Here is a 26691-nt window from a genome sequence, read left to right as displayed (position 1 = left end):
TCAATCAATTTATTTTCATGAAGTAGTCTTACTTTTCGAGGTCCCATCGAGACTGCCTTATTGACGTCCAGGGGCCTCCTTAGTAGTGTCTGTTTGAAATAAGCTTTGTCGTACTTACGTAGAGTGCTTAATAAGAACTTCGATAGAGTGATTTTAGCTCAGACAGAGGCCATCTTGGACCAGGGTGGGGACGTTTACTTCTCTCTTAGAATGAACTTAGTTGTTTTCGAATGGATTCTACTTTGAATAGACTTTCAGGAAGAAGCCAAAGAGCCCCTGAATAATGATCTCTTATGTGGTTTTCTTCTCTTTACCTTCTGTATTTTAAATTTCAAGGCCGGAAATAGCTAAGGACAGGTTCTTTTGAAAAATGAGACTCATGTGAAAGTTATAGGCACACTTGATTTTAAATTTTCCTTGAGGCTCTTATTTTTCCAAAGAGTAACTTTCATGTGATTTAAAGTATTAGACTTTTATAAATAGTTGTGTAAATAGGCCGTGAGCAACTAAATCACTGGGCACCCATTATTCCACACCTGATGTATTACTTCCCACAAAGCGTTCTTGTAAATATGTTCATGCGTTGCACATTAGGCTAAAGTACTAAGCTATCAGATCTGTGATGTCAAGGGAATGATAATTTCTTTAAAAAGTATGATGTCTAGTGTTAAGGGATGTTAATAATTTCTAAAACAATTTATCGAACGGGTAGAAGCTTGGTGGGAGCATTTACCACCAAGTGAAATATGTCTCATTAAATTTCTACATTATGCACCTATCAACTCTCTTTCTTTTGTCATTTTAATGGTTTATTTACATAATTGAGGATCGCAACTTTTGCCACTAGTGGTTATCACAGCAGAATTATTTTGGTTGAGCCTACCTAAGCAAATTTGGAATGTGCTTGTTTCTTGAAACTAATAGCAAGAGGAATTCTACTCCCCAAGCCCTCCTCCCCAGCTCTTTGCAGTGAAGACCTTTGATTTGCATATGTAAATAAGCCATTTAATTCGGAGAACCCTGAGGGGCCCACCCAGATCCAATCTGTTAGTTTGCTGATGTTGATATCATTAGGCAGGAGGTAAATGGTATCCAGAGATTGATGTCTCAGTCTGGAGTGACAGATACTAAGATGCTGCTGGTTACTATTTAGGAGAAACCAGTTCCTGGGAGTTAGCAAATGAGGGGAAAAATATCGATACAGGTTTTTGCCTTTAGTGTTGGCATGAGTGATAGAGTTTAATGTTTTTCTTGAATATAGGGAACTGTTTAAGCAAATAAGTTTGTTTACTGTTGCTACAAGAAAATAGCTGAGACCAATAATTTATAGAGAATATACAGTTTTTGTTATCATTCATTCATTCATTCATTAGCTCAGCATCTGGAAGCGAGCGGATCAGAGCGTGCGTGGCCCTGCCCTCTGCTCCTTAGTTTCAGAAGCCTTTGTTGCTACCTTGTCACCTGATGAGCCCATCCCATAGTGAGACAGGGCAGACATGCCAGCTCAGATCTTTCTTCCCCTAATAGAAAGTCACCAATGCCATCACAGGGGTTGGGCTCTGATAACTTCATCTAATCATAAGTCCTTCTGGAAGGTTCTACCTTGGAAATCATGTAGGAATGAAGTTTCCAATATCCACACACTTTTTGGCATTTAAGCCATAGCACGTAGGGAGTTGATTTTCTGGGAACTGTTTGAGCTTTATTTGCTTTTTAAAAAGATGTGTGGCATATAGGCTGGCGGATGTGGTAAAACACTTGGCTTGTATACATGCAACCTTCGTTTCTATCCCCAGCACCACACACACACACACACACACACACACACACACACACACGCACACTACTGTATAACAGAAGTGATACTATTATGTTTCCTTGACTAGGCTAGGCCGTGCTTCGTTTAAACCCCTCCCCTATATGCTAAGTAATAAGAGTGGCAAAAACAGAAAGGAAAAGTTGTTCAGTTAGGGAACCTGATAAATGAAGGAAAAGGCACACCTCCCTTATTACTGAACAAAGCCCTTCTCAAGGATTTCCATAGAGGGTCTGGGGTCTAATGTCTGCAAACTCCATAGTCTCAAGATCACCAGACTCATTCCGGAGCCTAGGAGCAGGTTAGCCCCACCCCCACCCCACCCCAACTCCAGAAAAGACACTGTGCGATTATTTTATTGAAAATTAGCAGTAAAGTTAAAGGGCCACGTGGAGGAAAACTTGCTGGGAGTGGCCCACAACTGCTTTTCCACTCTATGCAATTCATTAAAACGACATTAATCCTGCAGGCTCCTCCCTGGCTTCTATTAAGATATATGACTGGAATCTCCATACAACTACATTGATTGTTTCACACACCTACCTGCTTGTCGCAAGCTGTCCCTGTCCACTCTTACAGATCCATTGTCTTGACGATAAATGGGGTTGGGAGCCGCAAGCCTTCACCTCCCACAGAAAGTGGGCTCTCCTTCCCCACCAGCCTTTCTCCAAGCGGGAGTTTAAGGATCCAGATCTCAGGTTTAATATCAACGTCTGCCTCCTGCCGCGTTCACGGTACAATTAGCTAATTAAAAAAAGATAACATTTTCACCTCGGAGTCAGGAGAAGAGCAATAAACCACAGGCTCAGGATTTAGTTAATTTGCACATTGACTGTAATTGTATATTTAACGCTAAGATTAATTTTTCCCCCTGATGTAGGGGAGGCAGACACTGTGCATTGGAATCTTAAATCAGCTATAATCACTCCACAGGGAGGTCAGTCGGGGTTGGGGGTTCTCCAGATGTATTAATGCAGACAACTATTTAGTTGATAACTTCTTCTATCCAGACAGAAGAGAGGAAACATTGAAACTCATCCAATCCAGCCTCATAAACTACCAAGTTGGAATGATAATCTTGAAATTATCAGACTAAGTAATCTGCTAGGCGTTTTAAAAATTTTTCTCCCTCTAAAAAAGCCATTGATTCTGTTGAGAGGAGAAGCCATATTTAACTTCTTGTTTTTGCTAAACACTGAGTATTTGTGAGCGTCATCAGCTCTGTTATCAAAGCTTTGAGAAGGATTCTGGGTCAGATGGGTCCAAGACTATTTCACCACTTTCTTTTCTTTTTTTCTTAAGAAAAGGGTAGTGAGAAGATGTATATCGGTAGGATAGGCTCTAGAAATCAAAGATAATAATCCTGACCTGCATGCTCCTTTCTGAATGGTACGTGCTATGGTACAAACTGGATGGTAGGGATAGCTAGCATCTCAAGTGAGGACGATTGTTGTGTGACTTCCAAGTAATAGAACTATTATTAGAAGGAAATTACTGCAGAAGAAAATTTAAAAAAAAAAGAAATTGTAAGTGCTGTACCCCTAAATGCATTATATCCATAGGTCTTTACCTTTTTTTTTCCTTTTTCTTTTTCTTTCTTTCTTTCTTTTTTTGTTTGAAACAGAGTCTTGCTTTGTAGCCCTGGATGGTCTAGAACTCACTGTGTAAACCATGCTAGCCTTTAACTCACAGAGATCCTCCTGCCTCTTCCTCTAGAGCGCTAGGACTTTTTCCTTCTTCTGCCTTCTTTTTAAATAGGGTTGAGTAAATATTAATTTTAATCTCAGGGTCATTTTGCTGCCTCTTTGTTCTGACCCAGGAACTGAGTGTTGGAAAACCAGAAGTATTTCTGTTCGGCAGTGAACTGAGGGTTCTAGCACATGCCAGGCAAGTGATGTTACCACCGCGCCCCTTCCTCAGCCCAGAGGTTCTGTGAGACCATCTCTCTGATGGTTTTCATTTTGCCACTCCATGCTGGCAGTATTTGTTGTACAGCTTTGAAACATGGGAGTGGGATCTATATCAGTTATGAGGGTCCCTATTTTCTTTTTTGTCTTTCAAATATGGTACCATGTGTTTGTGTGCTTGTGTTATATGATATTATGTGATATATCATTGTTATATGATGAGGAGTGGGGAGGGTGAAGCTTTCTGTGTGTCCCATTCGAGCTCTCTTTCTTTGCTTCTTTCTTCCTTTCTTTTTCTCTTTGTTTCTTTGTTCCTTCCTTCCTTCCTTCCTTCCTTCCTTCCTTCCTTCCTTCCTTCCTTCCTTTTCTTTGTATATGGCCATTAGCAGTCGGTATAAGGAGAGACCACTCTTCATTGTACACGATAAACTTAATGAAAGTCCCATCTTAAACTAATACATATTTAGGGGAAGTTATTGATGGTTGTCAGAAATGATAAATTCTACTGGGTGACAGAGAGAGATGCTTCTAAAACAGGTGTGTGTGTGTGTGTGTGTGTGTGTGTGTGTGTGTGTGTGTGTGTCTGATTCCTATGACATTTAGGTAGTATGAGACAGGTTGAAGTTCTAAGCAAGCTCCATAAAGTCATTTTCTTAGGAAGGTGGACTTTGGGTTCAGGAAAATACTATTCTAGTTTTCCTAAGTATGATATGCTGACAGGAGAATAAAAAATTGCTATAAATGTCTGAATCCTGGGCTAGGCTTGTGGCAGTATAAATGGCTGTTTTTAACATAATGACTTGCTTGGGTTATGTGATTTTTAATGGAGGTGAACATGCGTGTGTGTGTGTGTGTATGTGTGTGTGTATGTGTGTGTGTGTGTGTTTGTATGCATATGCATGTGTATAGGCATGCATACTTATTGGATGTTCAGCTTAAACAAAGTACAGTACTGTTAAACTCTGTCCCTCTCCTTTTCTGGCCATTCTCCCATCATCCCATGCCCACTTCTCCCCTTCCCGCCTTTTGTCCATTTCCCATCTTCCATTCACTGTCAGGAAGGGCAGCCTCCGAAGAGCCATTTCAACTCAGCTCGACATCGGCAGAGACTAGTGGACCCAGCTGCTTCAAAAGTGAGTGTGCCCTGTCACCTTGGGCAGCCAATGTGCATGACAGTGTCGTCCCTCTGTGATCGTGAGCTTTTTAAGTGCTGCATGTAGAGGAGGCCATGTTTTCTCTACACAAAACTGTACATACTAGTGGAGTTCCAATAAACACTTAACAGCCAGTCTTGAAGCCAAACAAGACTGTGGTTTGTAGCATGAGCTGTTTTTCTACCGTGTATCTTCCGGTGAGAATGGCCAATGTCAAGCACCTGTGAGATGTCACTGAACTCCTTGCTGGGACAAGATGCCCACTAGAGCACTGCCATGTGGTCAGTCACATTAGTGATATCCCCACAGCAGAAATCACTGCCCAAAGCTCAGAAAGTGAACTAGTTCTGAGTGTCTGCTGCCCTTGTATTCTGTGTGCTGTCTTACCTTTTCCTCCTTTTAATTAAAAAAAAAAAATCCCTGCTTACACAATGTGAGGGAAGAAAGATTTGTTTTGGCTTATGATTTGAGGGCATGGATTTTTGTCTACCTAAAGGAAAATAATTTATTTTAGCTCAAAGTACAGTTCTTTACAGCAGGACTACAACGGCAGCCAGAACTTGAACCAGCTGATCAGACCACGCTACTTAGAAGTAAACAATGAATGTGTGCATGATAGTGTTCAACTTGCCTTCGCCACTCCTGTACAGGCAGGATACCCAGCCTAGGGAGTTATGCCACCCATAGTGGACCAGGCATGCTCAGAGGTCCATTTTCTCTGGTAATTGGAACTCCTGTTGAGTTGGCACTTGACCTTCTTCATGGTGGGGTCTGTATAGCATAGTAGCAGGAACAGGTCCTCAGTAGAGTTCATAGCTAGCACAGACACCAACCTAGGCTTGCTTCCCGGTACTGTAAACAGATGGACAAACAAAAGCAGTTGACCCCTAAACATCCTGAAGGTTTTCTGAGAGTGGGTGGGTTGGCTTTAGAGCTGCAGATATTGTGAAGCCTTCTGAAGCCCATCTGTTGGCGGAAACTGGAGTGTGAGGTCCTCAGCTCATCAGCACACCCAAAAAGAAGTGGAGGAGGATGGGAACTGGAAAATGGAGATGGGTTGATTGACAAGTCTATTCAGAACTGGGGAGAAGCAAAAAAGCTGTTAGCTTCTCTCCTGTTTTCCTAGTAGGTGGGCCTTATACAGCTATAGAAATGTTGAGACAAAAGCCAGGGACTGTGCATAGGGACATGCCCACTGTGAGATAAGTTGTCAGAACTCTGAAATCTCTGACTGCCAAGTGAGTCCCCTTTTCTGCCGCTGCCAGGGCTTCAGTCTCCTCTGGCTCCCAGTGTGGGTCTCCTGGGGCTTTTACAATTCTTTAGAGGCCATTGCAGTTCACAGCTTCCGTCCTTAGAGGCCCTTGTTTCCAGGGCCCGACTACACATGTAACAATCTGCTCCCTGAGCTCTCTGACAGATAGCAGGAGGCACAGAAAGTGGCTGAGATGTAAAGTCAGCCATTTAAGAGGTCCAAGTTCTACTGTGCATAACGTTTTATTAAGCTCACAATCACTGGCCAGCAGAAGAGCACATTCGTAAACCTGGTCCCGTGACTTCGTGAAGTTTCAGCTGGCCTTCTAAAGTACTCCACTCAAATCCTTTTACAGAATTTTGCCCAGGGTCAAATAAATGAGCATTCTGGGACCAAATTACCTCCCCCATGTGGTGGATATCACACACGGGGATGTAGATGTCACACAAAGGCATCTGTAGTGGGTGTCACACATAGAGCTCTTCTCTCTCACTTACTAGACCTAAGGCCATTTCCAGCAGGCAGAACCCCAGGTGCCACATCTGAGGGGGAAAGTTACAGAGTTCCTGGAGTTTCGTGGCTTCTGTAATAATTTTACCAATTTACATGTTCATTTAAATATTGCCAATTTGAAAAACAGAAGCCTGTCTTAAGCTTCAGCCTTATCAACTTCTATGTCACCAGTTAACTGCCCCTTCACTATGCCACACTTTGTGGTATTAAGACATAGTCATCTCCAACATCATGCTGGCCAACCACTCTGAGTGAGTAAACTCTGGGTAGAGCATATCACTTTGTATGGCTATTATTTTAATCTGTCAAGAATACTACATTTCCTATGTTAAAGTTTTTCCATGTGGACACAGATGTCATGGCCCTTTGCCGTATTATTAAGGGCCTAGTATGTTCCCTAAACTCCACACAACTCAGCAGCCTGTTGTTATGTATGAGAGGAGATAAACTAGCTTTAAGTAAACTTGATAGCGTCACAGTGTCAGAAGTGTATTTTCATGGCGACATGGATGGCTCCAAGATTAAGAGCCTTTGTGTTCTTCCAAAGGATTGTTCCTAGGACCTTCACCCAAGAACCACAGCAGTCTATCACTCCTATTTCAGCACTAGGGGATCAGACACTCTCTTCTTGGGTCACAGGACACGGGCACACAAACACACACAGAGAGAGAGACACACACAGACACATATACACTAAACTAATTTTAAAGAGGCAAAGGTATATATATTTTCCTATTGTAGATGACAGGTTAGAACACAGAAGCTTCCTCTTACCCACTTCTGAGCTATAACTAATGTGGCTAAAGTACTGTATAAATTAAACACATCCCATTTCATACACACACACTTCTTGGGTTCATTTTAGTATTCTTTAGAATTCATTTCTCTCCATCTTAACATTTTGAGAGAAACAATATCTTACATACATTGTGTTACGTACCCAGCTAGAAACTAGCTAATTTTCTTCTTTTTGTGGCAAAGGGCTTTTCTTTTTCCATTTAGAGTAAGAATCATGGCTTCCTATCTACAGAAACTTTGAGAAGAGCTCGTTAAAGTGCAGGGAGGATGGCCGGTGCCTTAATGTGCTGTGTGAATTGGTTCGCCCATGTTACCAAATAGATTCGAAAGGTCAGATCCTTTCCTCCCCAAAACATTGCAGAAATGGAAATCTGAGAATTATTCCCCTAATTATTAAGGAGATTTGGAGAAAGCCACTGTTTGGCTCATGGATAAATCACTTGGACAATAAATGGGAAACAGAAATGTGTGTCTGTGTAACCGGTGACCTTTGACTGTAGGCACACTTGATTTTTAATCTGAACTGTGTCTTTTTAACTGGGGTGACCTGAGCTGTTGTAAAGAATTCATACAAATTGCAGGCTTCCTTGTTCCAGGGGTCAGTCAGGGACAGTGTGTGGTGAACCCAGTGGCAGATACTTGAGAATACTGATTTGATTGTGAATGTCTGTCTGCCTTGCATAATTTGGGGAGAAGCTCAGCCAGGTATAACAGCTCCCCATCGACAGAAAGGCGTGGCACAGAAAATCCAATTGACTTGTCAGCTTTATCATGAGCTAGCTCTGTGGCCTTGGCTAGTCATTTAACCGTGAGCCCCATTGTCCTAAGTGTCCTCTTTGACACAATGAGAACATGTAAAATGTTCTCATACCCAGTGAATCAGATGGGATTTCTCCTCCATCGAGCCTACTTGAAGCTCTCCATTTTACCATGTACTGGGATTTTTGAAAGGCAAGTCTCAGTTCTAAAAATCTCGCTATGAATCACTTCACCCTCTACTCCTCACGGCATCTTATGGTCTCATTGTTAGGCAGACTTCTGTCAGGGTCTCCAGTGGAAGCTAATTTTTAGAAAAGAGAAATGGCTTTCATCCTATTGAGGAAATATAGTCCAGAACATAGGAAGCTCATATTCTGCTCGAAGAATTGGCTTTCCCCAACTCCCCCACACACACACCCAGCCTGGATTCTTACATCACCTGAGAAGCTTAGAAAGCCTTTTGTGCTCTGGGCATAGAAAAACAAGCTTTTAAATCTGTTTTTATTTGAATAAAAATAAAGGGTGCAGGGGAGATCAAAGGCAAGCAGCGCTCCTCACATTGGCTAAGCCTGTCCACCAGGACTATCAGAAGCATCTTCTACTTTGAGACTCTGCTTACCTGTCCGTCCCCCAGTTGGGAAGGCTGTTAGCACAGCAAATGAACAAAGAATTCAACAACACGCCAGGAGGAATAATAGTTCAAAGACTACAGCGCTGTTATTTGTGGGAGCGGCTAAAGGCCCTCTGTTAAATAAAAATCAATTTGATACAGGAGCGTCAGGGACACGATCCGGTGGGCAGAAGAGGACAGGAGGTGCACAGAGGATTAGCTTTCAAATCTCCTGACATTTCAGCACAAAAAGGATGATGAAGATTTATTCTCCGTGAGCTGTCATTTTACATCGGAGGCTTTGTTGATCCAGAATAAATAAGTTCATAAAGATTGCATTGGAAATTCAAGCAAGGTGAGGGAAAATGGCGGGAGGCATCGAACGCATTTCAAGACCAAACAGTGTTGAAGCGTTCTCTCCTTCCTTATAAAGCAAACCCCAGACTCCCCCAACACACAGATAATCCAGCAACCAAAACCTGCCTGTGACATACATCATTTGAACACGCTGTAGGGCTTGAAAACCCTTCCTATGTATTCTCAGCAGTTTCTCTCCTTTTCTCTAATGAGAATGAGGTTTATAAAACGTGGGCTCCCCTGCTGGGAAAATCAGCCTGGAGCTATCTCAGAGCAGATGGTCTTCTCTTTTTGCTTAGTGTAAACCTTTTAGGATTGATCCTTTTTTCATCCCTACCTACCTGAAGAGTAAACATCTCTGAGACCTTAGAACCCACTGTTGAGCAGGGACCAGAATTCATACTTGCAGAGATGGTGTAAATAGACTGAGGGAAATCACAGGATTGTGTTTCTTTCTGTCCTGTCAGAAGAAAATAGATTGATTTTTTTTTTTAAGCATGGAAGGATTGGGTTTTAAATTATCTACATTTTGGAGCCTTCTTATGCATGGAGTTTCTGGATGGTAATTAACACCTTCCTAGTCCTGGGAGTTTCAAGTGTTAAAGAATAATTTTTGGAGGATGCAATGCCTGTTACTATATTTAAGGACAGAAAGACAGGGAGGGGATAGGAAGTTGGTTGCCATAATTATTCTGAGTTTTTTTTCTTTTTTTTTAAAAGAAAACAACATAAAATGTTGCACTATGGGAACTTTTTTTTTAAGGACTTTAGGGCTCATAAATTTCTAATAGAAATCTTTGAGGGAGTTTACAGTTTCTGTTTGTGTGATTCTCTCTACATCAGCCATCTATCAGTGATCTCTGGTCCCAACTAAAATGAGCATGCATCTCGTTTCTGTGACTTATTAACGGTGACCTGAAGCCAATCACTTAATCACTTCGTCTTCTCATTCCCAGAACAGTGTCAGTCGCATCAGGTTGCCTTTGAGGGTTTGGTAAGATAGTGACCTCGTGGTTGAAGCGGTTAATCAGTACCAAATTGTAAAAGTCTTTAAATTGGGATTACTCACCTCATAGTTATTGGCTAAATGATTACTTAAATAGTTGTTAGGTAAATCATAGTTATTAGATAAATTCTTATTGCTGTGACAAAGTACCAGATAGAAGGAACTTAAGGGAGGGAGGAAGAAAGGAAGGGAGGGAGGGAGGGAGGGAGGGAGGGAGGGAGGGAGGGAGGGAGGGTTGGAGGGTTTATTGTGGCTCATGGTTTAAGGGTGCTGTCCATAGTGGTAGGGAAGGCATGGTGGCAGGGTTATCTGAGGCAGCCCAGGACTCCAGCCCATGAAATGCATCCATGATACTTACGGTGGGTGGTCCCACTTCAGATAATGGAATCTAGACAGTTCCACAGCCAAATGCTTGGAGGGAAGCTTCTCTCATAGGAATTGCAGAGCCTATCGAGTTGAAAAACAACATTAACATTAATCACATTAGGTCAACATGGTTTATGCTCTCTTGGATTTTCCTCTCCATTCTGTAAAATAGGGGCCTAAGATATTGTGATCTTTGAGAAATAATGTATAATACAGTGGATTTTTATTAGTCTGCCAGTACGTTGGGCATGAAATAATACAGTTTGCAGGATTTAACTCAATACCTGCAAGCACATAGTTTAGCTGGCAAGTAAATGAGGACGGCAGCGGCGATAATAAACTACATGGTTGGCAGCACCAGCTTCACCCCGGTCTTGAACAGGGACAGATCTAGGAGCTCGGGTCAGAAATGACTTTGAGGGTTAGGAACTCTTAAACAGCGTCAGTGCCAGGCATGTGTGTTACATGAGTACCTGCAGTAGCTATCAGCCACAGGGGTGTGATGCCAGCCGAGATGGAGGAGGCGTCATCCTCTTGGTACGTTTTCCTTACGGTAGTTGCTCTCCAGCTTTGAGATCACAAAGAACTGTTTCAGATTTTACATACTAGCTCGGAAGCTGAAGAAGGGCTAGCTAACTCGGGAGTTCTCTCCTTGACTCCCGCAGCCCCTCACCACTGCAAAGCAACAGGAATACCGTCTTTCTCAGTAAGAATGGATGTTGAGGGGAGGAAGTCTTCTTAAATTCCTTGTAGTCTTCCCTTCGAGTAGTGATTTCTCCTCCCCTCCCTCCCCTATCTCATGTCATTCACCCTTCCTCCGCATTCTTTAGGCTTTCTGAGACAGATTCTTGCTATACATAGTCCTGGGAATTTCAAGTGTTTAACTCAGGTTGTCCTCCTGCCCCAGATTATTCCCACATGCATGAGCCTCATACAGATATGAGCCACCATATCTAGCATAAGTCCTTAGCTTTTTCCCCCTTAAGATTACATACATACATACATACATACATACATACATACATACATACATACATGTGTATATGTAATTTTAGATTTATGAGTGCTTGCCCAACTGTATGTATATATACTGTGTGTGTGTGCCTTGTGCCTACAGAGGTCAGAAAAGGGCATTCTATTCCCTGTATAGGATCTGTAACCGAAGTTACAGATGGTTATGAGCTGCCATGTGTGTATTGGGAACTGAACCTAGGTTCTTCGAAAGAGCGACAAATGCGTTTAACGACTGGGCCATGTCTCTAGTCTGTTCTTATCCACTTTGCTGGCCTTACTAGCTAGGGAATGAGAGGCTCTGCATAGATGGCGTCGTTGGCATCCCTGGCAGTAACAACTATAATGTGTGTGTGTGTGTGTGTGTGTGTGTGTGTGTGTGTGTGTGTGTATGCATGAATGCATGCATGTGTGTATACAGAACTCCAGACTAAATATAATATAGTTCTGTAAGGCCACAGCTTGAAAAACTTTGATAAACTGGACCATCCTACACAGAGCAATCCTATGCTAACAGCATCCAGGTCATGAAACAACACGGCAGGCACCCCTGAAAAACACAGGAATCGGTCCAGGCCCCTCTCCTTTTCTCTGGACAATAGCTCGTGATCCTGTAAAAGGTGGGGTTTTTAAGGTGAAAATGACAGAAGTTGCTGCAGAGTTGCCTTTTCTTGACTTTACCCGAGTCTGTCCCTTCCTTTCTGAGGACTGTGGAATTGGGAGGGAGAGTAGTCTCTTGGTGAGCGGTAGGCATCTGTAATCATAGGGACAGCCACTTGGCATGTCCAGCATTTTTTAGATACAGATGGCCAGATCAGTAAATACCTGCTATGGTTTGGATCAGAAGGACAACATTGCAGTGGCCAGCACACAGTACTTTTATCCCTCCTCTGGCTGTTATGCAAATCTGTAGGACAACTCTGTTTCAACTCCTGAGACTCAGTTTCCATGACAAAGCCATACTGCAAGGATGATGGTTTCCCATCTCTCAGGTGACAAGATCCCTCGTGTCCAGACCCTGTTCCATTTCGGATGTCTACTGCTTTCCTTAGAAATCTGTAACGAACAGTTGAGCAAGGATTCCACTGCATGAGTTCGATTGCCTGCCCTTTAAACCCAAGAGGCAGCAAAGGAGAAGAGAGAGAGGCCAGGGTCAGAGGGGGTGGTTTCTGACTTCAGCCATCACACAGCGTTTTGCACTTTCCCAGGCAAGCCACATACAAAGAGCAGCGGGCTTCTCTGAGCATTGGAGAGCAAGCACTTGCTGTACTTCCCTTTTCCATCATGTGCCACAGAAGTCCTTTGGCAGAGATAAGGCTCTTCTGATGTAGACCTTAGGCAGTGCTGCTAGGCTTCCAGAAAAATCTTTATTCCTGTTATAGTTCACATGTATGTCTATCTCAACTTTTAAAATTTGTTTCTGTTGCCATTAAAAAGACCTTCATAGACACGTGTTACCATAATTATTAAATAAAAACAAACCTTTTATCCAGTGCTAGTGCCAGTACCACAGGGCCACATGACATCTGCTGGGTACCTTCATTTCAGCTGTTCTAGTGTGTTCACGCTACATTACCTGTGGCTACCTTCTAGCCCCGGCAGTCTCTGGGCCCCCAGTGCCAGCTGCTCTCTCCTGGCTGTCTTTGTGCCAGCCAGGAACTCTCTGGTCCCAGCTACCTGGTAAAATCAGGATAGTAGAGGTCCAGCAGCAGCTGGCCTATCACAGCTCCCTGTGGCAGACTCTACCCACACTCCCAGCAACCGCCCCCTGGTAGTTAGAGTAGAAACTCCCAGCAACCCGTTAAAATCCTGACTCAATAAGCTGTAATTTAGCAATCAGATTTATATGTTAAATTTTCAATCTACAATACAGCCACACAATAAACTCGCAACCAATTGATAAAGATATAAACCGCCCACCTAGATAAGATAAATTGACCTATAGAAATCCATTCCTTAAGAAATATTTATGGTCATTTAAGGCCACCTGAATCTGGGCCATCCTTTTCTGTCTCCATCTTGATTCTTCTCCTCCTTTCCTCTTCTCTCCTGCCTTGCCAAAACTTTGTCTCTGCCTTACTTTTTACTGTCCGATCATGGCCTTGACCTAACTTTTGCCAGCCCTCACCTGCTTGTAACATCAACCTACATACACTGATGAAGAGACAAGAAGCATAGGTAGATGATTCTCAGAAAAGCAAATACGGGGTTGGGAAGACAGCAAGCACAGAGAGAGCTTGATCCCCAGTACCAATGTGAGAAGCCAGATGTGGGCTTGGAGAGATGGCTGCATGGGTAAGAGCTCTTGCTGTGTCAGCACGAGGATCCAAGTTGAATCCACATGAAACTCTGGGCATGGATGTGTGCTCCTATAACCCCAGCTCTGTGTGAGACACAGACAGGTGGATCACCGGGGCTTGCCAAGAGCATCCTAACACCAGGGCCAGTGAGAGATGCTGTCTCAAAGGAATGAAGTGTGGAGTAATAAAACAAGACATCTGCCACCCTCTGTTGGCCTCTGTGCATGTGTACCCATGCACACAAGTATGAACACACCATATACATACACACTTGTGAATTCTCTCTCTCTCTCTCTCTCTCTCTCTCTCTCTCACACACACACACACACACACACACACACACACACACACACCACCTGCACATACTAGAAACAGCAACATATAATTTTAAAAAAATCCAGACATGGTGATTACAGATTACAATTGTAATCTCAGTGCTGGAGATTACAAGAGATTACAAGAGATTTCCTGAACTCACTCATGTGCCAATCAGCCTAGATTAATCAGTAAGCCCTAGGTCTTAGTAAGAGACCTTGTTACCGTACACACCACACACATACACACACACTACACAATACACTCTACACACCACACATACTACATACACACACACATACACCACACACACACACACACACCACACGCATATATTCCACACACACACACACACATACACACACACTACACAATACACTCTACACACCACACATACTACATACACACACACATACACCACACGCATATATTCCACACACACACACACACATACACACACACACACACCACACACACAGTACACAATACACTCTACACACCACACATACTACATACACACACACATACACCACACACACACACACCACACGCATATATTACACACACACACACACACACACACACACACACACACACAGCACATGATGAACAGCTCCTGAGGAACACTCCATCTTTGGCTGCTACACACAAAATTTGCTTTCACATACACACAGATGTGCACCTGTATATACATGCACACATTCACATATACAAATGGAAAATAAAGAAAAGCCAATATAACTAATGACCTTATACATAAGAAATAAATCTCAGAAGTATACTGCCTAAGAAGTACAAATTAAGATATGTTCTAAGGTATTTAAAAGTTCTAAAAAATTTAAAAGTTTTATAATGTTTTCTGGGGAAATGTTATATACATGGTTATATACACATGTATATGTAACCATATATATACATATACATTACATATGGTTACATATATATTACTTTATACATATGTAATTTATAATTATAAATATAATTTATATACTTATAAATTTACATTATATACATATACATAATTATACATATTTTAATATAATTATACATTTATGAATTATATATGAATATGTATCTAGACATTATATATAATTATAATTTTTTGCTATCATTGCTGATGGGTGTAGGGTTGCGGGTGGTGAAAGGTACCCTGATTCCTGTTTGAGACAGGTTGAATCCCCGGGCGACCCTAAAAATGACAGCAGTGCATTCCCATTCTCCCCGAATATCAGGGCCTCATGTCGCTTTGCCCGGCCATAGACCCCTGTAGAGAGGTTTGAGACAGATCAGTCACAGAGGACAATGCCCCAAGCCCCTCCTCCACAGAGGAAGACTCACTACAGGTAGTAGGCTTAAGACAGATCAGTTGTAAAACAGGACCACGCCTCCAAATTTGTTGACGAGGTCTTCCCAAGATCTCAGGCCAAATGCTGTCAGACACTGACCCATCCACAAAGCTCTATTTAAGTGTTGTGTTCAGAATTAAAGGGGTGCAGGAAATATCCCATCGTCTGAGAGTTTCTGTCATAAGAGCTGTAACACTGCCACTTGCAGAAGAGATCCGCTGTCCCGAAATCACCCCCTTGTCAGCCAGTCAGTCTCCTGCTGGCTCAGCCCAGCCCAAGCAACCGCAGTGGCTGGAGGCAGAGCAGGACTAGCAGAGGAGGGGATGGAAGCAGTCCCCTCTCCCTACCTGAGTTTTCTCCCCCTCGCCAGAACCCATGCAGTTAGCCTTGTGAGAGATCACCGTGAAGAGCCCTCTGGCGCCAGAGCCCTACAGATGGGCATGAGTTAGTACAAACTCTTTAGAGAGACTTATCAGTACTAACCTGAAGTATCTATACACATGTACCTGTACCACTGAATACACTGGGGTTTTAGGGAGGGAGGGTAACCATCAGATGCTCCAGCCTACCTATGAAATGAGTCAAGGACCAGATTATTCATTACAGCATACATTTTAATGTAAAAATATGGGAAATAACCCAAACGGCCTACAGAAATCAACTGAGTGGACAAACTGTAGTTTACTTGTGCACAGAAGCCACATAGCTGTGAGAGAAAGCAAATACTTTTTTCCTGAGAGAGATTCAGTCAAAGAAAAGATTCAAAGGGGAGAGGGTTAATGTGCTGTTTTAAACATTAGTTCTGTATGTAGAGGAACATAGGAGATGAATAGAATGGTCTTAAATATCTCTTTATACGTGCGAATGTATTATATATTCAAAGCAAGTTTTAATTAAAGTTTTCTATGTGCAGTTAAGGTATATTACATGATATTCTTACACACAGAGATGTGTACGGCTTACATCTGTGATGCTACATATATATATATATATATTCATCTCCATACAACATAATTAGTACTAGTATAACTATTTTACTATTGTAAAATGTGTAACAAAGGAACATATCCATCAAATTCTGGTTTGTTTGCTTTTAATGTAACAAAAAAAAATCCAAATCCAGGCCTGCTATAATTTCAGAACTGAAAAGGTAGAGACAGGAGAATTACAAGGTCCAGGGCAGTCTATGCTACATTGCAAGATGGTGCTTCAAAGGAAAGATAGAGAGAAAAGGAAAAAAGAAACCCAGGCTTGTAGGCATGGCTCAGTGATCATGAGGACTTGCTGTTCTTAAAGAGGAGGACCTGGGTTTGGTTCCTAGTGTCTTTATCAGGAGGCCCACAATCATATGTAACTCCAGTTCCAGGGGATGATCTGATGCCCTCTTCTGGCCTCCATGGGCACATATGGTATATGTACAGAGAAACACACACAAACACACACACACACACACACACACACACACACACACACACACACACACACTTAACTAGATTAAGAAAAAAAGAAACCCAGAGTCTTCTAACCCAAGTTTCTTCTTTTCCTGAGTTATTTTCAAATATCCCATAGATACCTGGTCACTTCTGACTTGTACTAGATCCTTCTAACAACAGGCCGTTAAAGCACATTCAACCAAGCTGGGCGGTGGTGATACACACCTTTAGTTCCAGCACTCAGGAGGCAAAGGCTGGCAGATCTCTGAGTTCGAGTCCAGCCTGGTCTGAGGGAGTGAGTCCCAGGATAGCCGGGGCTACACAGAGAACTCCTGCCTCAAAAAACATACTGACCATTAAATAGAACACTTCTGCTTATCTTTAAGTGTTAATTCCCTTTTTTTTTTTTTTTTTGTTATTATTGTGAGAGAGCATGGGCACCCAGGCGCATGTGTGGAGGATAGAGGGTAAGTTTTCAGGCATCAGTTCTTATTTCCCACCCTGTGAAAGGGTGACTCTTGATTCTGCTCACCTCTTACTGCAAGCTGACTAGCCTGTGGGCGTCCAGGCCATTCTCCTCACTCTGCCTCTCCTCTCAGTATAAGACCTTCTGGGGTTACAGATATGTGCCATGGCATCTGGCTCTTCATGTACGATCCGGCATCCCAGGTCACCAGGGTTAAATGACCACCAGTTTGGCACACTGAGCCATCATTTACCAAGTTTTATTATAACAATGGGTGGCATGTACTTTAGGACCACATAGAGAAGAAACGTGTTTCTCCCAGTGTTTTCTAGTTTCATGTCTGTTTACTTAACCCGTTTGGACAGTTCTATAGAAAGTGGATTCCACTCGCTTTCCATGATGCTGTCTATGAGACATGTATAAACTCAGGACGAGAGCCCTTCAAAATGACAAACTGGAAAATTCCTTTGGAATTCAGTTCCATTAATGTGTACTGAGTGTCCATTTTGTGGCTGGTTCCTAGGACTTTGAACTTGAAGGTGATTATAGACAGCTTCTCTTGAATCACTTCCCCACCCTCCTCCCTCTCTCCCCCTTTCCCTCCCCATCTCTTTTCTCCTTCTCTCTCTCATACTCACATGCAGATATTTCAAGTTTGATACTGTCCCAAAGATGTCAGGCACTGCCGATTCTGCCAAGTGAAGACACAAGTGTCAGTAAGCCTTCACAGACCAACAGTAACCAGCACCCACATAAAGAAAACAGAATCCCCAATACTCGGAGCTTTCCCTTGTGACATTCTTAGCAGTTTTCTACTGACTTTTTCCAAGTCTTTGTGTTTCATGCTGTTACTTGAAACAACGGCCACCACGATCCTGTTGGCTAGGAGGCATAAGTTCTTGTGTTCGATAACACGGGAATCTAGCTGCACTTTGCGAGAACTTATTACTTGTTTCACAAAGAAATGGGAAAAGGACATCCGGGGGCTCCCAACACAAGCAAATGACAAGTGTTTAAGGAGGAAATGCTAATTAACCATCTTTGACCGTCGGAGATTATGCACATGTGTGAGACTGTCACGTAGCAGCCAGTAAATATATATAATTAGGAATGTCAGTAGCCCCATGCTAATTTACTCTCCGATAAAATGGCGGTTGTCTCTGTTTCCTTTTGTGTCCAAGGAAGGGCTGCGACAGGGTTACGAGGCATGACGATGAGCTTGTACAAAGAGTACAGTCATCTTGGACTTCAATATATCAATCATTGGAATTTCTACATCGAATCCACTTGAATCCCATGATGAAAAGGGGAGAGGAAAGATTCCTTCATCGGGGCTGTTCCTTTCCAGATATAAGAATGTCTCATGTGCTCTTTCTGACACGCTCTCACTCACGCTCCCGCTTGCAGCATCCAGTGTTCCCAACCTAGTTCCCATCTAGTGACTCACTTACCCCTGCCATGCTTATCGTTGGATGTCCATTGAGCTTGGGTACTTCCAAGAGCTTTGGCTGTACTCTGCCCTTCGTTTATCCATATGGGTGACAAAGGTCTAGTATACGTGGGTAAATCATTACTGCCCAACCTTGCTGCTTCTTAGGTCTTAACAAGCAATGGTGACTTGCCCTTGTACACTTTGTTCAGAGTCATCAGAGACAGGCTCACCCAAAACCCATGTGACAGGAAATTTGTCAGCATGAGAATCGAAGAATTTAATTCAGAGATGAAAAGATTAGAGAATAGGTTAAGGGTCATAGTTATTCATTATGGCTTCTGGGTACTGTGTATCTGTGTCCACCCGTCCCCACGGGCAGCAAAAGAAAAGCACGTCAAAACATGGCAAGTGACTTTGAGGAGGAACTCAGATTTGTGGTGACCAGGCAGGTCTGGTTGAGTCTCGTCTTGCTTCTGTGTATTCTGATAGGGTGAGTTCTAGAAGGAGCATTTCCTAGCAGTGCTTGAGGGGAGCAGCCGATCAGCTGAGAGGCACCTGCTGGCTGCATGCGGCTCGGAGGCCAGAGTGCTGGTCTTTCTGTAATCGATTCAGCATCTTCCCACATCCTCTCCCAGATCAGTCATTGAGTATTGTTGACAGAGGATCTCATTATGTATGTTAACAGGCCTGGAACCACATGTGACCCAGGCTTCACAATCTTTCTGCCACTGCCTCCAAAGTTCCAAGAATGAGAGGTATGCAGCAGAATTCTCATCATTAGTTTTGTGTGTGTGTGTGTGTGTCCCACATGTTGACACACCTCCGACCTGAAAAGGCAATTTGAACAAACTGGCTAAATGTTTTTTTGTTAGACAACAAAAAACTCGTTCTCCCTGGCTTCACTGTATCTCTTGTGTGAACTAATGGCCTTTATCGAGTTCTAAATGCCTTGACCATAGTTTACTGGCTATCCTCTTCTGGGAATTCCATCTCAGTCCATATTGTGCAGTATGATTTGTCCCGCTGACCCTCCAAACTCTTGCCTTGGTTTTTCTTCTTTCTCTTGGTGATTCGTTTTCATGATTTCTCCCATTTTTACTTGGCACCAGCCCTTTGCTACGCTCTTCTGTGGAATAAGCCCATTTCGTTCTCGTGGATTTGGAATTCTAGCTTTTCATTTTTTGTTCCTGTTTTTAGTTCTGTCTGTAGAAATTTCCTGTCTTCATTCATGCCGTCATGTATTTGTCCCTGTGTCCTGGAGCTTAATTGTTTTCGGTCTCATCTGATGACACCAAGACCCTGGCATTAGAGTGAGACCCCACCTTAAAACACAACCACCACATAGGAGCTAGGGGCATACAAGTTTTTGAGTCTCAGTAAACTTCTTTAAAGGAAAGAAAAGGCCCACGGCCACTCCCAACCTCGGTGGAGTGACAGGCAGAGGCATTGGCCATGGGTGGGGCAAGGAAGAATCAGGCAAGCCCTGGATGCTTCCTTTTGAACTCCGCTTCTAAGCCTCTGAGCTTTGGTCATAATTACTGTGAACAATGACCTGCTGTCATTCCCCAAGCAACAATGGAAGTCTTGGAGGAAGTTTGCTAGTAGAGAAAGGAAAAAAAGACAAGCCTTGGCCATTGATAAGTAGAACACAGCCCTTATTCCTGTCCCTGGTAGAAACATACTGGAGTGGCAGTAGTCCATATTCACTGTGGTATCCTTGACACGAGCCCTCACGGTGGTCACGTGCTGATCACTGTGGTTGTGTAAGGCCTTAGTCTTGCATGTTGTATATAACCCCATAGGCTACCCACCTCTCTCCTCATGGTGTGATTCAAGACTGCGATCTAAAGTTACTAAGTGCAGTAGCAAGCACGTAGCATTGCGTCAATCTGGTGTCTTCTTTTTTAAATTTTAATATGTATTTATTTGTTTTATATAAGTTCACTGTAGCTGCCTTCACACATACCGAAAGAGGCCATCTGATCCCATTACAGATGGTTGTGAGCCACCATGTGGTTGCTGGGATTTGAACTCGGGGCCTCTGGAAGCACAGTCAGTGCTCTTAACCGCTGAGCCATCCCTCCAGCCTGATCTGTTGTCTTCTTTGCAGTTTTTCTAGCTTTGCACTAAAGTAGGACTCAGTTAAACCTAAGCGTCTGCAGTCTGTGAAGTGTCTGAGCAGCGGCTGTCCTCATCCTGCTGCCTCCTGGCCCCGGTTAATAGGAAAAGCCCTACAGATTATGTATGGCCCTTGCTCCTAGCAGGTCTGGATGACGACGGTAATCGCCTTTGAAAGGTATTATTTGAACATGATTTTTTTTTTCCACAGTGGACTTTACATTTTTCTCATCAGACAATAATAGCCATTTTTTAAAGTTCCAAACAGTTTGTAGAAATGTGAAACTAAATGGATTCCATCCTTTTATAATTTGGGGAACGAGGAAAAAAAATCCCCCGTTGGGTGGCCATTCCGTGAACCTGAAATGCATCTTTCTTAGTACGTCTAGTGAGGACCAGGAAGGTTGGGCTCAGGGGCAGCGCTCTAACCTAGAAGCCGCTCTAGTTAGAACATCTTACCTAGGCACGCTCCTTAGTGTAGTTTACATTGCTTTTTGTACTTTATTTCTACAGCTCTCTACTGCCTAACAAGGACAGCCCTAGTCTCCCATCCAGGGAAATAAGCTGGACTGTCATTCCGCTCTCAAATGAAAAGAAAGAAAGAAAAAGACAGACAGTAAACTGCCTAAACGGCAAAGGAAAGGAAAAGTCAGTCAACGTGTTACCTTCCTTAGATGTAGACCGAGACATAGCACCACGTGCTGTGCCTCACCGCTGGTGGTGATGATCCGGTCTGCACTGTTCTAAGCTTGCAAATGAACCAAAGAAGGGCACAGTTAATAATGCCTTTTGTCACCCACCTCTGGGTGTATCACTGGGGCCAAGTCTTGCTCTCCCTCCCTCCTCTCTGCAAGCCTAGGGCAGCCTTGCTTAGATGGTGTGCTCTGCAAATCTCTGCTTTTATTTATCGTGGGAATTTCTTTTAGAGCTCTCTCATGCCTTCGCACAGACAAAGCAAAAACACGTTTGTGATTTTTTTTTTTTTTATAGTAGCTGGGATCTCTGTGGAGTAGGGGATTTTCAAAACATTTTGCAGCCAGTAGGTTTTACTTTACGGCCAGCCACGCCGGGTGCTACGGTGTATCACTGGCCCCAAAATAGACTGCTACAGGAGGTCAGAATGAAGCATAGGCTTTCTAACACAGCATGTTAGATGAAATGATTTTGTGTACTTTGAAGTGGAAAATTCAATCAGAATTTTCCACACTTTTTAGTTAAAGCGACACTGTTATTTATTGATGAAAGGTGGACCCGGAAAAATGCAGAATCACACACAAGGAATCTAGCATACTGTTCCTAGCCATAGTAAGCAATAATTTTTTTCTCTTAGAATTTAATGAAAGCTACATGAGATTTTTTAAAACAGGGGCTGCTAAAAATATATGGCAATTGTCTGCTGGGGACATACGCTGGTATGCATGGCATGTGTTCAGATAAAATTGGAGCCCTTTAAGAAGTTTGCTTTTCATTAATAGGTGGACTTCATGCTTGATAAATGGCAATTTCAAGTGCCTAGATAATCCATTTTGGCTTAAATAGAGCTATTTGGAAAGCACCTGAGAGTCCTATCAATAATACAAGAATAGAATAGAGTCTCTCAGCTTTCATTGAAGGAGGCTTAGAGTCTATCTAAGTTTGTTACTACTTTTTAATCTGTCTTTTGGTACACTGAAAAAATATATAGTATATTAGCATAATAACTTATTATGTGGCCGAATACTTGGTATTTTGAAAGGGCAAAAGCCTAGGGTTGCGGTGTCAGACTTGTGCATTCATATTTAAGACAGAATGGTAACTGTAGGAAAGGGCTCGCTCTGCTCCAGCTCCGTTTCCAGCCACTTTATGCCTTTCACTGAATCCTCCTAACAGGTGCTGCATGTTCCACTGATGGAAGTCAGAGAGACAGGGCACAGAAGTTGCCCAAAGCCATAGGCAAGATGGGACTTGTACACACTCTGCAGAGAAGGCTCCCCAATCTTCTAATCCACTGTGCCTTGCAGCTTCTCTGAGGCTGCCGCCTTCCATTTTCTTCCTGGTGATCCTAAAGATGCACGGGCTGGCATATAGGATGTAACATATACACATATCTATTTTTCAATCGTAAATGTGTAAAGCGTTTCTCAATGAATCTTTGCAGTCCAATTTAGCCACAATATTTGTTTTCTTTCACTGATAAACAGTTAAACTAAGTGCTATTCGGCTTGCTTTGTCTTTTTGTGTTTAAAAGCCAGCATTAAAAATGCCAGAAACATTTTTAAAATGGGCACAGATTTGTCACCATGTGTAAATAGTGAGATGTTTTGGGTGACCCTCAGTTCAGCTCAGAGTTCTCTCACTCAGAAGTGTTTTTCCCCCACTTGTTGAAACTCTTGTACAATCTCATATGATTTTGCCATCGAATTTTTAGCTGCATTCTATGAGAAAGGAATCCACACTCAGTGGTCCATTTTATACTTCCAAGGCAATCCGGAGAATTCAGTGCAAGGACACACACACCTTTTCCTCAGCACTGCATACATACCAAGCAGATATTTTCTAGTGTGCTTGTTAATTTTTTTTTGAAAGAACCTAATAGGTATAGTTTTATAGAAACCAGAGTGGACGCTTCCGTTCACAGGTGTGACAGAGGGCCATGTTCAGGTAGGTTAGCTGTAAGAAGGCAGTGCTTTGAAATCTTTCTAATCTGGATAACAACAATAAGCGATGTTGTGAAAATCTTCTTAGGGCTCAAATTTAAATATCTACCCCATGCAGGGTCCTTGTGGTCATAGAAGTCACAAAGGACCATTTTGACTTCGAAGGGAGGATTATGTCTTCACGGGGAGAGAACCAGAAGCCAGGCTTGGGGTAGAAGCAATTAAAACCCCAAAGCCTTTTACTGCTTTTGATGCCAAAAAGAAAAAAAGAAAAAGAAAAAAGAAAAAAGAAAAAATGGCCCCGCATTGAAATATTTTCTGCTAATTAACTGTCACAAATGTGATACCATTAGGCTTAGAGTCTCTTTGGTTAACTTCAAAGTCATTAGTGCACACTGTGAAGCTCTCCCAAATTTATTTTAGGGAAAGGAAACAAATTGACAGATCTGTAATCAATGCTTCCAAGACTTGCTTCTGATGGATCCTAGGCCCGGTTGACAGACTCTGTGCTCAGACTGTCTGGGAAAGATGGAGCTGCCCTCACATGAGGTGTCTGGGTTACCTTGACATGCACCATGCATTAGGAGGCGCCGTTGTCAGTTTGGCGAAGTCCCTGGGAAGGACTTCTGGATTTCCGCTGGGAATGTACTTAGCTGAGAAGACCAGAAAACGAACCACTTAAATGGAAATTTCTTTTTCGCATGTGGAAATGTTTATGGCAGAATGTCCACAGTGAATGAGACCTATTAAGACAGCACCATCCAGGACAAGCTCCTTTGGTCTTCTCTCAGCTGTCCTTAATGTAATGCTTTGGGCGTTCGGAATATCATCATATAGTTTCCTTTCCCCTCCCTCCCTCCCTCCCTCCCTCCCTCCCTCCCTCCCTCCCTCTCCCTCCTTCCCTCCCTTTCTCTTTGTTTCCATTTTGTTTTTCAAGACAGGGCTTCTCTTTGTATCTGTAGCTGTCCAGAAACTCTGTAGACCAGGCTAGCCCCCAACTCAGAGAGATCCTCCTGTTTCTGCCTCCCAAGTGCTGAAGTTAAAGGCATGAACCACCACTGCCTGGCATTATAGAATTCTTTAAGACCCAACTGCAGTATTTGGGAAATACCGGTAATCTCACCAGGGTGTTGGTGAAGCTTCCAGGCAAGCCAGTGAGAACACACTTGGTAGCAGCCATGGTAGCACCACTTTTGCTCGTGGCGCTGGGTTGAAGATGTGAAGGTGGGAAAAGGGCATCCGTCTTCCTCACAGGTCCCAATTCTAGCATGCTTCCAGCTTTATTTACATGGGAGAAAACACCAAAGATAAAGAGAAAAATGAAAAAACAAAACGGTCTGGATGCTGGAGAGATGGGTCAACAGTTAAGAATACGTACTGATCTTTCACAGGCTTGAGTTTGCTTTCAAGCACCCACATGGGAAGAGGGGTTGACAACCACCTGACATTCCAACTCCATGGGGGTCTGGTACTTCTGGGTTTTGAGTGCACCTGTACACACACACACACACACACACACACACACACACACACACGTATACCACATACATATACACATTCCACAAACACACACAAACCACATACCCACACACATACACATACACATACACACACCATATACATACACACATAGCCCATACACACACATCGCATGCATAGACATTGCACACACCACATACAAACACACACACTCACTTAGAAATAAAGTAAGTCTTTAAAAATGCCATAAAGATGTCAGATCCTTTATTCTGTCACAGTGTCTATTACTTCCTGGGTGAAATGCATCGAAGTTGGTTGTTTATGCTACCGAGCCATCGCCTTACAATAAATTTCAGCACTGTTAGAGGCTTACGTTCACGTTATCGATTATTTGAATGTGTGAGCCGTTAATCTCCACGGGCTGCATCCATTTTGCATGTGTATTTGTGCCGTCTTTTGCATTTAGATAGGGCAGAATAACTTGAAGAAAGTGGACTTGTGGGTATTAGCTTCATTTAGTTTTTCAATGCTCCCTTGAGCTGAGCTGACAATAAATTTCTACACTAAAATAGGCCTTCAGAACAGTGATGGCTTGGATAAACCGTGAGGTATCCTTAGTAAATAAAAATGATTCATCTCACCCGAGCAAACGCCCCGTCCCTAGTTGGACCATCTCATCCTACCCTGTTTCCTGGTTCTATAAAAAGCCTTTTGCCCTTGGTATTAAGGTTGTCTGTAATTTTAATGGAACCCTTGAATTGCTATCTGATTTTTAAAAATTGGTTCATAAAAGGATATTGACTCTTTACATTAGGGGCAGTTGTGTTGGTTATAGGCAAACTGCTCTCCCTCGGTGGGGCCTGGAAGCTGGTGTCAAGAAAACCCCTCAAGTCTGACTGAGATAGAACTGTTTAAAAAGTGACCACGCAGATTAATAATTCACTGAGGGTGGGGTGGTGACTTGGGTTTGAATAAATGAGGGTTTCGAAGGGGAGAGAGACGTTCTGCCTGGCAGGGTTTTCCCTAATTGCTTGCTTGCCTTTCCTGGTATCCATATTCACTTCTTTCCCAGGGCATTTTCCTGGGTAATGAGAAGACTTTGAAATCAAATAAGGCTTTTGAACACTGAGGATGCTCGCCATGGCGCTGGTGGAGAATTCTATAGATTTATAATGATTCTAAGAGGTGTCTCACATCCACTATATTAACTCTCTTTTTAGAAGCTTATGAGCATTGTAGCTTTTATTGATTCCAGAGAGTTGGACCCAACAGTAAGCAATAAAAGTCGATGGTAACTTTCTTCCCATATAGGGGTTTGCAGATCAATATTTTGAATTTACTGTAATTTACTGGTAATAAATGGGAGAACTGAAAGCATCGCAGGGCCTTGTGGGGGCACAGCTGTGCAGTGTGGCCATTTTATCTCGGCTCACTGTGGGTCATGGGCTTGCCCCAGGACCAAGAAACATAGTTAAATGGCAGGGTTGATACGCTGATTTATCAAAAGGCTTCATGAGTTTGTTCTAATGACGGAAAGAGAAGTCAGACCTTGTTCAAAGTGATCTTAATTTTATACAGATGCTGAAGGAACTTAATATTTGCATTGTCTTAAAGGCA

General features: G+C 42.8%; 1 protein-coding gene across 10 annotated transcripts in view; it reads left to right on the top strand.

Annotated features, from left to right (window-relative positions):
* The window catches only part of Mast4 (microtubule associated serine/threonine kinase family member 4), a 598008-nt gene that overhangs the window by 274492 nt on the left and 296825 nt on the right, over positions 1–26691 (top strand). For 5 of the 10 annotated variants that reach the window (XM_087613902.1, XM_087613908.1, XM_087613898.1 and 2 more), the window contains one exon: positions 4782–4856. In XM_087613902.1, the coding sequence (XP_087470028.1) occupies positions 4782–4856 (75 nt within the window). 10 annotated transcript variants of the gene reach the window in all.

The sequence above is a fragment of the Rattus norvegicus genome, chromosome 2 (genome assembly GCF_021556685.1).
Source record: "Rattus norvegicus strain SHRSP/BbbUtx chromosome 2, alternate assembly SHRSP_T2T, whole genome shotgun sequence".
Taxonomy (NCBI): Eukaryota; Metazoa; Chordata; class Mammalia; order Rodentia; family Muridae; genus Rattus; species Rattus norvegicus.
The sequence above is the reverse complement of the archived record's forward strand: the minus strand, read 5'-3'. Positions and strand labels throughout refer to the sequence as shown.